This window comes from Nilaparvata lugens, unplaced genomic scaffold (assembly GCF_014356525.2).
Source record: "Nilaparvata lugens isolate BPH unplaced genomic scaffold, ASM1435652v1 scaffold4459, whole genome shotgun sequence".
NCBI lineage: Eukaryota > Metazoa > Arthropoda > Insecta > Hemiptera > Delphacidae > Nilaparvata > Nilaparvata lugens.
This window is the reverse complement of record NW_024090662.1, coordinates 3080-20920: the sequence shown is the minus strand read 5'-3', so window position 1 is coordinate 20920 and position 17841 is coordinate 3080. Positions and strand designations below refer to the sequence as shown.

At 32.7% G+C, this 17841-nt stretch overlaps 1 protein-coding gene across 1 annotated transcript; it reads right to left on the bottom strand.

Moving 5' to 3' along the window:
• Nucleotides 1-290: 290 nt before the first annotated feature.
• LOC120355725 (mucin-7-like) lies at nt 291-4017 on the bottom strand (the record flags this gene model as incomplete). The annotated part of the gene is made up of 2 exons (XM_039444377.1): nt 291-313; nt 3727-4017. Coding segments are annotated over 2 exons (314 nt in total), but the record flags the coding sequence as incomplete, so codon positions are not given.
• Nucleotides 4018-17841: the final 13824 nt, after the last annotated feature.

The window sequence follows — 17841 nt, the reverse complement described above, 5'->3', positions numbered from 1 at the left end:
TCCCGTTATGAGGGGCCGGACACTCCCCTTCACCCTCCCCAATTGGGGTTGGATTTGCTGGTTGCGTAGACAGCTTGCACTGTCAACTGGAGCATTACCTGGTATTTGATGGTAGTACCTATTCGACATTAGTACTCCCACCAGAGCTCAATAACCAGCCATTCACCTTCCTCCTCTCTCAAACGGGCTCAGGACCTTCTATGGCGGAGTTAATGAACTCCTAATAGCCTCTCTTATTTAGTCGCCAAGCCACTTCCTGACAAATAAAACTCATGGCATGGACATACCGCTTAGGCATGTTCACAAGTGAAAACTGAAACAGGAATTAATCAATATTTAGGAATAAAATAAGGTGAATAAGGGTGCGCGCATAGTGAGTTCGTAGAGGTAGAATTGAATTTATGAAAATTATATGGTGGTACTATGCCCCAACTATACGGGCGGAATAGACGCAACGCAATTTTTCTCGCTGGTTTACAGGATGCATTGTCTTTTATGCAGAATTTCGCAGGTGTTCCTCGTAAGGGGCTATGCGTTCTATTACGATACAAAAACGCGACCGAAATTCCGTCACTGATATTCCGCCCTTATTGTTGAACTTGTGAAATAGTTGAAATGAAAACTATGAATTTATTGGCTTTGTGCTCCAGTCACTACCAGACTATCAAGCGGCTCGAGCCGCCTCACTAAAGATGTGCGGTCAGACTCGTCGCTAAGGAATTGTAGCTTGAAGGTCCATAGTCCATACAAAATAGCAAGTTTGGACTTGCAGGGATATGCGGAGCAGAGAAAGGTAGGAGTATAGTAGAGCGGCGGCGATGTTGCCGTGCCAAAGCGGCCAGTGCAGTGTTTTGTAGTCTTTAGTGTGCGTTCAACTGCTCATGATACGGTTATGTAGTTTCCTCTCTAAAAGCACTGAGTCTATGGCTCTATTCATCACAGTAATTGGCTGATCTCCCTCCATTTCTCTGCTCTGCAAATTCCTCCAAGTGACGCTCACTTGCTAGTGGCTGTAACTGTCAGTAATATAATAGGGGCAAAGCCACACGAAGCGTTTTTCAGACGTGTCGGCAGAGCAGAAAGCTCTTGGATTTGCCCTGCCGACTAGTCTGAAAAACGCTACGTGTGGCTTGGCCCTAAACCTGAGACGGCTACAGCCGCAAGTGACTGAGCGACTATAGCAGCGCGACTTGAATTGTAGATTCGCCTGTTAAGAATTGAACCTTAAGGCCGCTTTAATCAATGACCGCTCTCTGTGTGCTCAGGCCCTTATTTTTTTCACTTGAATATGCGCTAATTATTTGTAGTGTTGTTCAAGTAGTAATTAAATGTTGCTTTTTTCAGCTTGTTGTTCAAATGTTGAAAGCTGGTTACCACACAGCTGTAGGGATGTGACAACTTTAAGGGTCAACTTCGTCCATCTTCACCAATGGAGATTAGTTGAGGTAAGATCTCCACTATATTTATGATTGATTTATCTCAAATTCGGCGGTTCTCCACAGTTTTCTCAGCTTTTTCCGAGAACTAGTAGTTCGAGTGGTTAGAGTTGGAATATGCATCCCCAGTTATTACAGTTCTAGAAATGTAGCGTTGTAATTTCTCCTGTTTTGCGTACAAGATACGCTCAAGATTGGCGTTTTCCCTACATTTTTAATAAATGAAAATCAATTTGGATTTCAGGCTGAGAAGAGTACGGAAGATGCATTAATTAAATTTGCTAATACTGTTTCACAAAACCGGAATTCCAATTACAAATCTTCAGCGGTTTTCTTGTATATCAAAAAAGCTTTTGATACTATTCCACATTACTCCCTTTACAATAAACTCGAGAAATATGGCTTCAGGGGAATTTTTCTAGAATCAATTAAAAGCTATTTGAGAGATAGAACACAGTCTTTAACAATAAATGGATGTACTGATACCTCTAAAATGACCTCTTACGGGTTGCCTCAGGGAACTGTACTTTCACCAATCCTTTTTTATATTTATGTGAATGATTTACTGAGCCAGAAACTAAAAAACTCAACAACTATATCATTCGCAGATGACACTGCAGCTGTTTTCTATGGAAAATCGTGGATCGAGGCTCATGAAATTGCAGAACAGAATTGTTTTCTCATTAAAAAATGGTTAGACAAAAACACTTTGAGCTTGAACATTGATAAAACCAATTACATCACCTTTGCACTCAATACAACTGGTAAACCCGACGAAAATATGAATCTGAGACTACATTCAAACTGCAACATGAACTTCAATAACTGCACTTGTCCCATAATAAAAAGAGTAACAAGCACAAAATATCTAGGCGTCATAATAGATGAATATTTGAAGTGGGACATCCATATCAAATTTTTATGCAAAAGAATCAGATATCTTTCTTATAAATTCTACGAAGCAAAAAAATTCTAAACTCAAGTCATCTTAAAATGGTATAATTTGCACTGGTACAGTCCATAATTCAGTATGGTATTTCAGTATGGGGGGCTGTTATAATTCCCACTTGGAAGAGCTTTTCATAATTCAAAAATCAATCATTAAAACAATCTTAAATAAGCCTAGACTTTTCCCAACCAACCTGACTTTTGAAGAGTTTAACGTGTTGACAGTTAGACAGTTGTATGTAATGAATGTAGTGAAGTATATATTTAAATATAAAAATAATTTCATTTGCACTAATAATACTATCAATAATCAATACAATTTAAGACCCACCTCAAATAAGTACCTAATCTATCATACTAACATTGAAAATATTAGAAGATAACTCATATATTTAAGCACTAAAATTATAAATAAAATTCCTGAACAAATTATTAGCTGTGCCAAGATAACAAAAAAAGTCAAAACAGATATCAATGCTTGGATCAAAATTAACTACTTCTTCTACCTTTGAGAACTATAATAAGTTAGCAGAGAACTTTTCTGATTAGTGCGCTCACTTCCCCTTTTTGTGCTCTATCACATCCCTTTCCCAATCCTTTCCAAAAAATCCAAGGATCAAAAGCCTTCCTATGACATGGATAGCCATAGTTGGAAGAACATTTGATCCTCTACCCTTCTTCACCACATAACATGTATAAATTGCCTTCTAATATTGTAATGTGTTCTCATATTTATGTTATTTATTTTATACTGTAATGCTTTTTTATTGATGTAATTAATTTTTATTTCATATTGATGTATCTTATGTGTGTGTGTGTGTGTGTGTGTGTGAATAAATAAATTGAAAAATTGAAAATTTTTTGTCTATGCGACGACCAACAAATGAAACAATTGGATTTGATGGAAGTGGACAGGAGCTGGATACTGTGAGTTGCGGCTGTGGTTACTGTGGCTGGTGTATGTGCCGCTGGAGGAGTTGACACAAGTTGGCTCTGTGTTGTTTTCGTTAACTGCTCGACTATCTCGGGGTCAATCTGTTCTGAGGTGACATCCAATAGATGACTTCTCGCCGTTGGCAGCCGAAGATGAGGCGAAATCAAGTGTGGCTCGATTAGTGGTAAGCCAGTGCGTCCCAATATCAGGTCGTCTCGAAGATCTGGTAGGCCTAGGAAGAAGACGGACTGACGTTGGTTCATAATCTCCAAGTCTAGGTGGCCGTGGAGGGTGGTGGAGCAGCTGGTGCTCTGGTTTGCTAGCATCATCACCCTGAGTGTGGGTGGAGTGCATGGCGGCTGAGTCGCTGTTGTCCGTGTAGGGGATCCGCGCGCGGCAAGGGCTGACCCGTGAGCTGTAGGGTCGTCACTGCCGGTGGGCTACGAGGGAAGGCGTGAGCTGACATAGCGTGACATCCGAGCGAGGTGTTCTCGTCGCTGACGAGAGGAGAGGCCGGCATGTAGTGACTCGGGGTGTCCGTCTTGGTGGTCGAGAGTACAGTGGGGTCTTGGACGGCGTGACCAAGAGCGTGGTGTTGTGGTGGAGGCGGCGACGATGGCGGCTGGGGCGCAGTTGTCGGCCTCTGTGGAGGCGGTGATGACGACAGCTGGGGTGCCTTCCTCGATGGTGGTAGTGGTACTTTTAAACAATTACAATATTATTGTTTTAAAGTTGATCAATGACTGGAAGAAAGCATTCCAATAGTTTTTCCATCGCTGATTATCCCCGATTTGAAGCTACCCCATAAAATAGGTAGCTAAATACTGTAAAATAGTTTTCAAACCCCTGGTAATCTTATAGTTTGCATTATTCCTGACATTATTTAGGTGTTATTGGGAACTGACTTCTATTTCATGTTTTTGTATCTTTTTGGATGATAGTAGTCTGTCAATTCTTATTCGGATAGTAGGGCAGTGACTAATTCTTATGATTGATTCTTAGAGAAAATATAGCACAAGATGATACGCTATCGTATAGGGCGTTTTTGTTGTAAATGTGTGTTAACTGAAGCCGATAGTCGTAGTAGTTGTTTTTGGTGAAGCTATGTGACGCTGGTAGTCTCTCATACTGTGCCCTTCTTACACTCTTACACTCCCAACAACACACTAATAATAGACAGTAATCAGCTTGAGTTAACAGCAAGTCAGCTCGGAATTTGCAACATAAACTACCTAAAAATAAAAGTAAGAATGAATGGTGAAGAGGTGTGGAAGAGGGAAGAATGGGAAAGGAAGAGAGAAGAAGAGAGAGAGAAAAAAGACAAACAAAATTTTTAAGAGAGCCCACTTCACTTCTAACACATATAGCAGAAGAAATTTCATTTCAATCAATTGGATTCATTCAAGCCAATGTATTGGAGCAGAAATCTTGAGTGTCATACGTTGATATTAATATCTATACCTTAAGATATCTATAAGTATATATTAATCCAAGACCGCTGCCAGCAGATCGCTCTCTGTGTGATCAGACCTTGAATTAAGGTGTGATGCCAAATAGGTGTTCTCATAGTGAGGAGGTAGTGGAGACGTTAATCAATCAATCAATAAGTAATTTTAACCAACACAGCAAGCAATCATTTTATTTAACACATTAAAAATCAAAAGGTGGGCACATAGAGAATGAAGAAAAGATAACATGAGAAGATATCCCTCCATGGTATGTTCCAAAAATTGAGGCTATTTCATGTTCACAATCCGAGATAAAATGAAAGTCAAGTGGTTATGAAACTTGATTTAACTGTATCACACCATACAGAGAATATAGCTTAGAATATATCTCATGAAATAGGCCGTTTATGTTCCTAATTTCAAGCCGATTACTGTCGACTACTGTCTATTATTAGTGTGTTGTTGGGAGTGTAAGAAGGGCACAGTATGAGAGACTACCAGCGTCACATAGCTTCACCAAAAACAACTACTAGGACTATCGGCTTCATTTAGCACTCACATTTGCAACATAAACGATCTATATTATGGCATAAATTCTTAAGCCTTCTTTTCTCGATGATATCACCTGATGGTGAGGAGTATATATACAGAAATGGGCTAATTCTAAAGCTGCATTTCACTTAATTTCTTGGTTTGTGAGGTGGAAACTGTTCTAAATCGTACAGCACTTTAATTATTACCGTTACAATAGTTGAATATAATATATTACAGAAATATGAAGTAGCTGAGTTGTGAAGTATGAGTAGCCAATCTATCTTCTTGCACCTAAAATTTGATTTAGAAGTGAATCTATTATTTTTCATCAATCTTGATGTGTTTTGTGATGAATGTATGTGTTGATGGAATTTGATTTTTTTTAGAAACAGGACTTATGCCCCCAACAGTTTTGACTGTGTCTTGCTGTTGAATAAAACGAATTTTGTGTCTCAACCACTTATTTCAACCACCTTGAGTCACTCCACTTGTGTATTATTTGTAGACGGTATCTATTACTTTGTTGGCTAAGCATTATGTTCTTTTGCAGTGTATTGAAATGTTGGAAGCAGAATGACCGCGCAGAGGAATCTCACTGCTTTGAGAGAAGACTTGAAGAAGAATGTTACTGCTCTAATCTCCAGCCTTGGATTACTTCACAACCTGATGCATTATATACCATCATACGGAATTTTCTTCAGGTTAGTTGATGATTTTTACTATATTTGTCTTGTTTCTTGTTTGAATTGTGATGTTTGATTGTGCACTTTGCGAGCTGCTTGCGTGTTATAGAATGTATCTTGCGATTAACCATAATTATTCTTAAGCTGGCCTCCAACGGTAGGACATGCATGATAAACTTGTGTGTACATACATGCATGTCCTGTCGTTAGTGGCCAGCCTTAATCTTATGCTTGCGCCCTATCTTTGCTCTCTATAAAAAATAAAAACAGTAATTGTATTCTATACTCTGATAAGCGAGTCTTTGGGAAGCTTTTAAAAATGAACAGATTTAACCGGTGTATTTTGGTGGAAATTGAGTGAATTTGAACTGAGCCTCGATGGTTCTATTAGCGCCGTCAGTCGGTGTTATTATAGTTTGAATGATCTACGATTTTAATTCTCTCACTTAAATAGGCTTTTGAAGTAGCCTATTTTTTTCGTAATGTTACCAGGTTTGGGAGACGCTTGAACGGTTTTAGTAGACAGTAGTTGAAAAAAAATTATGATAGTAGACAGCTTGTAGAGCATCTGGGGTTGCTAAGATAATTGGGCTTGTAAAGCATCTCTAAGTTTCCCGCATTGCCATAAATATTTCTAAAAAATATTTCCTCAAAGTAGGCTACACCAGTCAGTGATGAACGAAATTGTTTTATTTACATGGATAGATAGATAGCGTTGTAATACTGAAGTATATCCTGACTATTAAGGCACTGTGAATGATTATTAACTAGTGGGTAGTTTCTTTCTCGTTTCTAACCTTAGCATGTTGACTTTTCTTCTTCTTTGATTGTCTGGTTTTCTTTTCACCTTTTTTTTGTTGTGTTGTCTTGTCTGCTTGCTGTAAATAACTGTATATTAGACTAATATTATGCACTCTTCTGCAAACTTGTAATATCACGCAGCTTCTACTTGGAATGTTTTGAGTTGAATAATTGATAGTTTTGATCTTCTGCTTGAACTTGTGATGTCTTTCTCATTGAAAGCTAAGTCTAGATTTATTCATAGTATTGTCTTCAGTCTTCTTTCTCTTCATTCTTCTTCTCTGTCTTCATTCTTCTCCTTCTTCATGAGCATTTATAGCTTTGTTTTTTTTTCTAAACACATTTCGACTATGGATTGTCTCACTTGCTGTGACTTGATTTGATTGCTTGTCTTGTGCACATCAGTGCTGTTTGAAACCACATAATCATTTCACCAATCATTGTTTTGTTTTCACTATTATTTTTTTTTCATTAATTTTTTTTCTCCTCGTTGTTGGTGATGTATTTATAGCATGATAGAGCACCACTAGTTTCCAGAAATCGCACGGCTTGTTGATGCACTTGAACATAGCAAAAAATTCCAAATGAATCAAAGCTCTAAACGTTGTTCAAATTTTTATATTACAGGAAAGGGAATCGGCAGTCGACTATAGGATACCTAGGACTAATTCTATTTTCTCCAAAATAAACTCATTTTTATCTTATAATTTTTTCATTCATCTTATTATTTTATGATTTATTAATTTGTAATAAAATTTTGTTTTTGGTTTACATCATTTTATTTTTATTTTATCATTCATTTTATTTTTATTTCATCATTCATTTAATTTCATTCATCATTATATTTTTTATTCAATTTGTCATTATATTGAAGAGCTGTTGTTGGTTCATGAGTGAATTGATCTCAGGATGTTATAATTATTCCTGTCTGGTTCATTTCCGCTATGATTTTAAAAGCTGGGTCATTCTAATAGTTATGAAGTTTCATTGTTTTCTGAACCCAATTCATAATTATAAAAATAAATTCTGTGAAGACTTGGATACCCCCACCCTTTTTCTGTACCCAAGGATACTTTCACTACAAATTCAATAATATTCGTCAATGTTTTTCCAACTGCTGAGTTGTGTATTTTAACTGTATTCTATTGGGTGGAATCAAATATACTGATCGTATTTATAGAAATATTAATTACCAATCTTTGAGTATTCATCCCCCCTCCTCCTCCATACAATCTTGAGATACAGTCCCACTATTGGTTGAGGAGGTAGCCATTTTGAACCAACTTATTGAAAGTGTGTTTAGAGTGAGTTTTAATAGCGTTCTTTGAAGGAGCCGCACACAGGGACAATAGTAGCGTCCACTAGCTGTGGCGGGAACACGGAAGTGGGAATGTGATAAACATTTCAGTTGCGGACATTCCTAATTCCGCGTTCCCGTAGCAGTTAATAACCGCTACTGATGAACCTGTGTGCAACGAGTTTTAGTACTAGTCTATAAATTCATTACAATTCAGGGCACAGACTTTATAGATTAATCATTCATGTTGATTAGTGTCTATAGAATGACATAATTTGATTGTTATGATGGTTGATAAGCAAGCAAGCGCAGACTATTGACAGAGTACTGTCAACATTGAAGAGAGAGTGGCGCACATTGGAGCGTGGCGAGGTGGCACTCCATTTCAATGTGTCTACTACTAACTACTTGAGACCAGTTTCCATTGCCACAGATTAATGTATCCCAACAGTAGCTGTCTCCAGAATATAGCAATCAATGATTAGTTGTGCAACTTGTCTCTGGGATTTGTGGCAATGGAAACTGGCCTACAGTCTTCTATTGCGATTCTAAAGCTGAATCTCCCACATATCATATCAGGTACATTGAGAATATGATTGCCATCAGCTGTAATGGGACTAATGATACTCGCTGAGTCCAATCAGAACTGATGGAAATTATGTGTTGACTGATATGTGGGAATGTGCGGCCCATTGCAGCGCGTCTATCTTCATTGTGGCAAGGCATTAGAGAGCGGTGCAGGTTGGTATTGCCTAGTATTATAGGTGATAGATTTAATTGTGAGGTTGGGTCGCATATAGTGAGATTTAGGGCTCTATAAATACTGCAAAGTTTTTATATAAAGCCTTAGTGAGGTTCACTTGGAACTGTGAACATTGGTTCAATAGAAACCACCGTAGGTGTTGAGCCAGTTACAAACATCGATTTTATGTCATCCTTATAAACTCTATTAGATTGAATGGAGCTTGTCAAACGCAGGATGTGTGTGCAGGTACATAATCATGTGTTTCCCAAGTTATGTTCAATCTAATAGAATTTATGAGTACGTGCAAAAATCGATGTGTGTGTTACTAGACATATTTATAACTGAGTAATTCTGATAAATCTCACTACAGTATAAAAGTAGTTTGCCGTAAGGCTAGTCTCCATAGAGGACCTAATGTATTATGAAAAAAATATGACTTCTTGAACATAATTATATGGTTGTCTGAAGGTGCTCACTAACTACTGGACAAGCGGGTAGAGCACGAGTGTGTACACATTTAACAGAAACTGTTACATAACCTCACTTTTAGAGGTTAGGATTACTCCTGGATTGTAAACCACAGAATTCCCATTCCCCATGACAATAATTGAAAGGTCCAGAGTTCCCTGAAATAGTAAACATTTAGCTATTAAGATTGAGTTGAAAAAATAGGACAATGACCTCTTTTTGTTATCATTATGGAACCTAACCTCACTTTTAGAGCCCCTCAGACGATGAGAGACAAAGCTATTTTAAATGCTTGAAACACGGTTTCGAAGTATGTTTCAGACTATTAGAAGCTTATTAATGTCTGAAGTTAAAAATTAAAGCAAAGTAAATTGTGTTTAGAGCCTCTAGACGTCTCTAAATTGATTTCAATCTGGGAATCTATGATGAGGAACTGGATTTGTCCAGAATTTTCGATGTCCAGGGAATGGCATCGTATCGATTTCATCTGAAGGCATTTCGTATGGGTTTTCTCATCTTTGCTTGTATGAATTTCATCTTTAGAAGCTTATCTGGCTATTATTAAATAGGATATCCTTCTTAGATTGTATCAGTTCCTTGAGCATGAGGATCTTGAATTTACCGCGCTTTTGAATTCAAGATGGCGTCTTTGTTGTCAGGTTGTGCAGATGGCAGATCCCAGCTGTCAGCTGTTTGAGAAAAAATAAAAAATCCAAGAAATATTTCAAAATTATCCATTTTGTGAATCATTTGTAGAACTACACAGACAATGAATTATTATTATCTCAAGAATCATTATTCTTGTCTAGTTTCTGTTCTGACAATTGATAAGATCCTCCTTTCCTTTTAACATCATGCTGGATTATGCATATCATTCTGCAAACAATATTGATAGCATTCTATCTAGAGAATGAGTGAATTTCAAATGGAATAGAATTGGACACATAGATTCATCTGAAAACTTGAAAAATCATGAAATTGAAACATATTCCCACCTTGTACCAAATCGATACTTTCTCTGGGAGAATCATGTTGGTAGACTTGACTCTTGTAGCGGCCATTTCAATTTGAATTCAAATAACCAGAAAATATCTGTTAGGTTTTAAAACTCTTCAAAAACAGAGCTACAAAGCCAAGCCAAGAATACCTTAATTCTCAAAATGCATTATTTGTTGACTTCTACAATTCATTTGATAACGGCGATTGTAAATATCTGAATAAGAGCTTGCGAAATTTGTATAAAACCATAGAATAAGAAGTCAGTTCACTAACGCATATCCTTTCTCTGCGATAAAACTTTGATAAATGAAAACAAAATGATGAAAATACTCTCAAGAAAAGGAATGGAGTAGTGCAGGGATGTTTACTAGCACCTTTCAAATTTTCCATTTACAAATTTACCCTTATTTAAGCTGCCAAAACACAATTTTTTCAAAAAATCAACATATCTCCTCCTTTTATTAGTTTCTATTTTTCAATTCCCCGCAAATAAACTCGTTTTAGTTGATTTTTCCAGCAAAAACACGAATTTTTCCCCTCTTTATTTCCAGTTTCACCGATCTCAGTCATCAAAGAGGATGAGGAATCATGATGCAGAGAGGATTAAGGAAGCAGTCCCAACACTTCAGATAAGTTCTTCACTCTTTTTTGTCAATAATTATTTGTTCATTCTATGCCTAAATTTATGACAATCATCAGTCGGATATCACCAAATTAATATAAAAGAAGAAGCAGATTGGATAGTATAATAATCTTAAAAGAAATATTTCATAGAGGTAAAGTTAGTTTTAATTATTTGATTGTATGGTATGATTTGATTGTATTGGTTAATTTGGTGATGGAAACCTCTCGTGGTAGTTCCACCTGCAGCTGCTACAATTGGGACACTACGGATCCACAGTTTAGGTGGAGTCCGAAACATCACAATGTCCATCCACTACTTGCAATGAGTAGTGTAATCTCATATACTGTATACTCCTGTGGAGGGATACAGTGCTCAATATAATATTGGAGCGGACCCAACAAATGTAATTTTGTTCTTAGAGTAACTTAATATAGTAGACCTACTGTAATAGTGATGAATATTTATTGTTGACTGAGAATTGAGTGGATATTGAACTCTATTCATATAAAATAATAACTTATTCTCGAAAAATGAACATTTTTTGAGAGAATTTAAATAAGTCTGCTACTGTATTCTCATGAAAACATGAGACTTCTTCAATATTAACTTTCATCAATGTAATAAAAAACATTATAGACTTTATAATTATTATTACCTCTTGGAGAATATAGGTACCAAGAAAGCATCTATTGACACAGTTACTACATAGGCCTATATAATTATCATCTCATGACAAGTATACTTGTCTGAGAGTCTGCAGTCTTCAAGAAGATGGAATTTCAACAAAAAATCTAGAATTCGGATTGATTCACTGTAATTTTCATGTCAATGCATCTAATCAACTGCTTTCTGTTACAGCTTCACTACATCTCAATTTGATGAGAAATAGGATTATTGATTTTATATGAGAAACAATAATAATATGTTTCCATATTGTTTGGACATGTTCTCAAAAAGTATAGAGATGGATCTCTATTAGTAAATTAATAGGATATTATATTGAATCTATATGAATTCGAGATATTTTGAAATATTTTTGGAGCCATCAGATAAATGCTGATGCGCTGTCCACTTCAATCCTTTTATTGATGAAATTCTCATGAATTATGATTATAGAGTTTGGAGTTATGAATCAATTCTGAAATAAGATTGATGGAACAAATCCAGTTATACAAGTTTAATGATCTCCAAGGACCTTTGTTTAACAAGAAATTAATGCAAAGGCAATGCAGGATGTTTCTTATCTCGAGATTTCACTGAAAATAATTTCAGAACAAGAGTCCAATCTTGATTGTTATAATACTCAATCCCATATAGGTAGAATATTCTAGTGTAGTACTTTGAATTCCTAGAACAGTGACACTTCGACTCATCAATAAAATATGTTTGATTTGTTGATGTGTTACTACTGCATCATTCTAATAGTTTTTGTTTTCTATTTTCAGCTATCACCCACTGCATACAGTGATGAACTCTGAATATTCCGTACCGTACAAAAATGGATACACGTTCCGCGAGTGCATTCGAAGTATAGTGAAAGTAGTGCAGTGATGTGAAAAAAGTGCTCAAAAGACTGGACGACAACTCTGGACTCTGGACTTGCTGGTTGCTGGGAGGGCGCAACTGCAACAAAGATGAGGTGAGACATTCTTTCATTATTTAGAGAGCATTTTTTAACTTGAGTCAATTTTGTGACTTGAACATTTTTTCAATGTTTTTTAAAGTTTTTCAATGTTTTTTCAGTGTTTTTCAATGTTTATTCGATGTTTCACGATGTTTTTCAATGTTTTTTCAGTGTTTTTAATGATTTTTCGATATTTCTCGATGTTTTTCAGTGTTTTTCAATGTTTTTTCGACGTTTCTCGATGTTTTTCAATGTTTTTCAATTTTTTTTATGTTTTTTCAATGTTTTTCAATGTTTTTCAATGTTTTTCAATGTTTTTCATTGTTTTTCAATGTTTTTTCTGTGTTTTTCAATGTTTTTCAATGTTTTTTCTGTGTTTTTCAATGTTTTTTCTGTGTTTTTCAATGTTTTTTGATGTTTCTCGATGTTTTTCAGTGTTTTTCAGTGTTTTTCAATGTTTTTCAATGTTTTTTCAATGTTTTTCAATGTTTTTCAATGTTTTCCAATGTTTTTCAATATTTTTCAATGTTTTTTCTGTATTTTTCGATGTTTTACGATGTTTTCCAATGTTTTTCATTGTTTTTTCTGTGTTTTTCTATGTTTTTCGATGTTTTTCAATGTTTTTCAATGTTTTTTTACGTTTTTTCTTTACGATATTTCTCGATGTTTTTCTATTTTTTTCATTGTTTTTCAATGTTTTTTCTGTGTTTTACAATGTTTTTCGATGTTTCTCGATGTTTTTCAGTGTTTTCAATGTTTTTTTATGTTTTTTCGATGTTTCTCGATGTTTTTCAGTGTTTTCCAATGTTTTTCAATATTTTTCAATGTTGTTTTGATGTTTTTCAATTTTTTTCGTTGTTTCTCAATGTTTTTCTGTGTTTTTCAATGTTTTTCATTGTTTTTCAATGTTTTTTCTGTGTTTTTCAATGTTTTTCATTGTTTTTCCTGTGTTTTTCAATGTTTTTCGATGTTTTTCAATGTTCTTTATTGTTTTTCAATGTTTTTTCTGTGTTTTTCAATGTTTTTCAATGTTTCTCAGTGTTTTTCAATGTTTTTTCTGTGTTTTACAATGTTTTTCGAAGTTTCTTGATGTTTTTCAGAGTTTTTCAGTGTTTTTTGATGTTTCTCAATGTTTATCATTGTTTTTCAATGTTTTTCAATGTTTTTCATTGATGTTTTTTTTCAATGTTTTTCGATGTTTTTCAATGTTTTTCAATGTTTTTCAATGTTTTTCAATTTTTTCAATGTTTTTTCAATGTTTTTCAATGTTTTTTCTGTGTTTTACAATGTTTTTCAATGTTTTTCAATGTTTTTCAATGTTTTTCAATGTTTTTTCAATGTTTTTCGATGTTTTTCAGTGTTTTTCAATGTTTTTTCTGTGTTTTTCAATGTTTTTCGATGTTTCTCGATGTTTTTCAGTGTTTTTCAATGTTTTTTTATGTTTTTTCAATGTTTCTCAATGTTTTTCAGAGTTTTCCGATGTTTTTCAATATTTTTCAATGTTTTTTCTGTTTTTCAATGTTTTTCGATGTTTTTCAATGTTTTTCATTGTTTTTCAATGTTTTTCAATGTTTTTCATTGTTTTTCAATGTTTTTCATGTTTTTCATGTTTTTCAATGTTTTCAATGTTTTTTTTCAATGTTTTTCAATTTTTTCAATGTTTTTCGATGTTTTTCAATGTTTTTTTATGTTTTTTCGATGTTTTTCAATGTTTTTCAATGTTTTTCGATGTTTTTCGATGTTTCTCGAAGTTTTTCAATGTTTTTCAAGGTTTTTCAATGTTTTTCAATGTTTTTCATGTTTTTCTGTGTTTTTCAATGTTTTTCATGTTTTTCATGTTTTTCATGTTTTTCAATGTTTTTCAAGTTTTTCAATGTTTTTCAGAGTTTTTCAGTGTTTTTCAATGTTTTTCAGTGTTTTTCAATGTTTTTCAATGTTTTTTCTGTGTTTTCCAATGTTTTTCAATGTTTTTCAATGTTTTTCAGTGTTTTTCATGTTTTTCAATGTTTTTCATTGTTTTTCGATGTTTCTCGATGTTTTTCAGTGTTTTTCAATGTTTTTTGATGTTTTTTCAATGTTTCTCAATGTTTTTCAGTGTTTTTCATGTTTTTCGATGTTTTTCAATATTTTTCAATGTTTTTTCAATGTTTTTTTCATGTTTTTCGATGTTTTTCATGTTTTTCATTGTTTTTTCAATGTTTTTTTTTTTTTTCTGTGTTTTTCAATGTTTTCAATGTTTTTTCGATGTTTTTCAAGTTTTTCAATGTTTTTTTGATGTTTTTTCAATGTTTTTCTATTTTTTTCATTGTTTTTCAATGTTTTTTCTGTGTTTTTCAATCTTTTTCTATGTTTCTCAATGTTTTTCATTGTTTTTCAATGTTTTTGATGTTTTTCCGATGTTTCTCAATGTTTTTCAGTGTTTTTTTCATGTTTTTCAATTTTTTCAATGTTTTTTTGATGTTTTTCAATGTTTTTCATTGTTTTTCAATGTTTTTTCTGTGTTTTACAATGTTTTTCGATGTTTCTCGATGTTTTTCAATGTTTTTTGATGTTTTTCGATGTTTTTCGATGTTTTTCGATGTTTTTTCAGTGTTTTTCAATGTTTTTCAATATTTTTCAATGTTTTTTTGATGTTTTTCAATTTTTTTCATGTTTTTCAATGTTTTTCGATGTTTTTCATGTGTTTTCAATGTTTTTCAATATTTTTCATTGTTTTTCAATGTTTTTTCTGTGTTTTTCAATTTTTTTCATTGTTTTTCTGTGTTTTTCAATGTTCTTTATTGTTTTTCAATGTTTTTTCTGTGTTTTTCAATGTTTTTCGATGTTTCTCAGGTTTTTCAATGTTTTTTCTGTGTTTTACAATGTTTTTAGAAGTTTCTCGATGTTTTTCAGAGTTTTTCAATGTTTTTTGATGTTTTTTTGATGTTTCTCGATGTTTTTCAGTGTTTTTCAATGTTTTTCAATGTTTTTTCAATGTTTCTCGATGTTTTTCAGTGTTTTTCAATGTTTTTCAATATTTTTCAATGTTTTTTCGTGTTTTTCAATGTTTTTCAATGTTTTTCAATGTTTTTCATTGTTTTTCAATGTTTTTTCTGTGTTTTTCAATGTTTTTCATTGTTTTTCTGTGTTTTTCAATGTTCTTTATTGTTTTTCAATGTTTTTTTCTGTGTTTTTCAATGTTTTCCATTGTTTTTCAATGTTTTTTTATGTTTTTCAATGTTTCTCATTGTTTTCCAGTGTTTTTTGATGTTTTTCAATGTTTTTCATTGTTTTTCAATGTTTTTTGATGTTTTTTTTATGTTTTTCGATGTTTTTCATGTTTTTCAATGTTTTTCAATGTTTTTCAATGTTTTTCGATGTTTTTTCAGTTTTTTCCGATGTTTTTCAATGTTTTTTTCAGTGTTTTTCAATGTTTTTCAATGTTTTTTTAAGGTTTTCAATGTTTTTTCAGTGTTTTTCAATGTTTTTTCTGTGTTTTTCAATGTTTTTCGTGTTTTTCAATGTTTTTTTTTTCAATGTTTTTTATGTTTTTTTCAATGTTTTTCAATGTTTTTCAGTGTTTTTCGATGTTTTTCAATGTTTTTCAATGTTTTTTTTCTGTGTTTTTCGATGTTTTTCGATGTTTTTCAATGTTTTTCATTTTTTTCAATGTTTTTCAATGTTTTTCGATGTTTTTCAGTGTTTTTCAATGTTTTTCGATGTTTTTCGATGTTTTTCAATGTTTTTATTGTTTTTCAATGTTTTTCAAGTTTTTCGATGTTTTTTCAGTGTTTTTCATTGTTTTTCAAGTTTTTCGATGTTTTTCATGTTTTTCAATGTTTTTCATGTTTTTCAATGTTTTTCGATGTTTTTCAATGTTTTTTTGATGTTTTTTCAGTGTTTTTCAATGTTTTTCATTTTTTTCAATGTTTTTCATGTTTTTCGATGTTTTTCAATGTTTTTTGATGTTTTCCAATGTTTTTCGATGTTTTTCATAGTTTTTCAATGTTTTTCAATGTTTTTCAATGTTTTTCGATGTTTTTCATTGTTTTTCATTATTTTTCAATGTTTTTCATTGTTTTTCGATGTTTTTTCATGTTTTTTTCATGTTTTTCATTGTTTTTCATTGTTTTTCATTGTTTTCCAATGTTTTTCGATGTTTTTCATTGTTTTTCAATGTTTTTCGATGTTTTTCAATGTTTTTCGATGTTTTTCAGTGTTTTTCAATGTTTTTCGATGTTTTTTCAATGTTTTTCATTTTTTTCAATGTTTTTCATGTTTTTCATTGTTTTCCAATGTTTTTCGATGTTTTTCATTGTTTTTCAATGTTTTTCAATGTTTTTCAATGTTTTTCGATGTTTTTCATGTTTTTCATTGTTTTTCATTGTTTTTCATTGTTTTTCAATGTTTTTCAATTTTTTCAATGTTTTTCATGTTTTTCATTGTTTTTCAATGTTTTTCAAGTTTTTCGATGTTTTTCATTGTTTTTTCAATGTTTTTTTGATGTTTTTCGATGTTTTTCAGTGTTTTTCAATGTTTTTATGTTTTTCAATGTTTTTCAATGTTTTTTGATGTTTTTTCAGTGTTTTTCAATGTTTTTTTCGATGTTTTTCAATGTTTTTCGATGTTTTTCGATGTTTTCCAATGTTTTTCAGTGTTTTTCGATGTTTTTCAATGTTTTTCGATGTTTTTCAGTGTTTTTCATTGTTTTTCATTGTTTTTCAATGTTTTTTTTCATTGTTTTTCAATGTTTTTCAATGTTTTTTGATGTTTTTTTTTTTCATTGTTTTTCGATGTTTTTCGATGTTTTTCAGTGTTTTTCATTGTTTTTCAATGTTTTTCAATGTTTTTCATTGTTTTTCGATGTTTTTCAATGTTTTTCGATGTTTTTCAATGTTTTCCATTGTTTTTTCATGTTTTTCAATGTTTTTCAATGTTTTTCAATGTTTTTCGATGTTTTTCAATGTTTTTCAATGTTTTTCAATGTTTTTCAGTGTTTTTCAATGTTTTTCATGTTTTTTTCATGTTTTTCGATGTTTTTCAATGTTTTTTCATTGTTTTTCGATGTTTTTCATTGTTTTTCAATGTTTTTTGATGTTTTTTGATGTTTTTCGATGTTTTTCAGTGTTTTTCGATGTTTTTCAATGTTTTTGTTTTTCAATGTTTTTCAATGTTTTTCGATGTTTTTCAGTGTTTTTCATTGTTTTTCGATGTTTTTCATTGTTTTTCAATGTTTTTCGATGTTTTTCAATGTTTTTTCATGTTTTTCAATGTTTTTCATGTTTTTTCAGTGTTTTTCAATGTTTTTCAATGTTTTTCA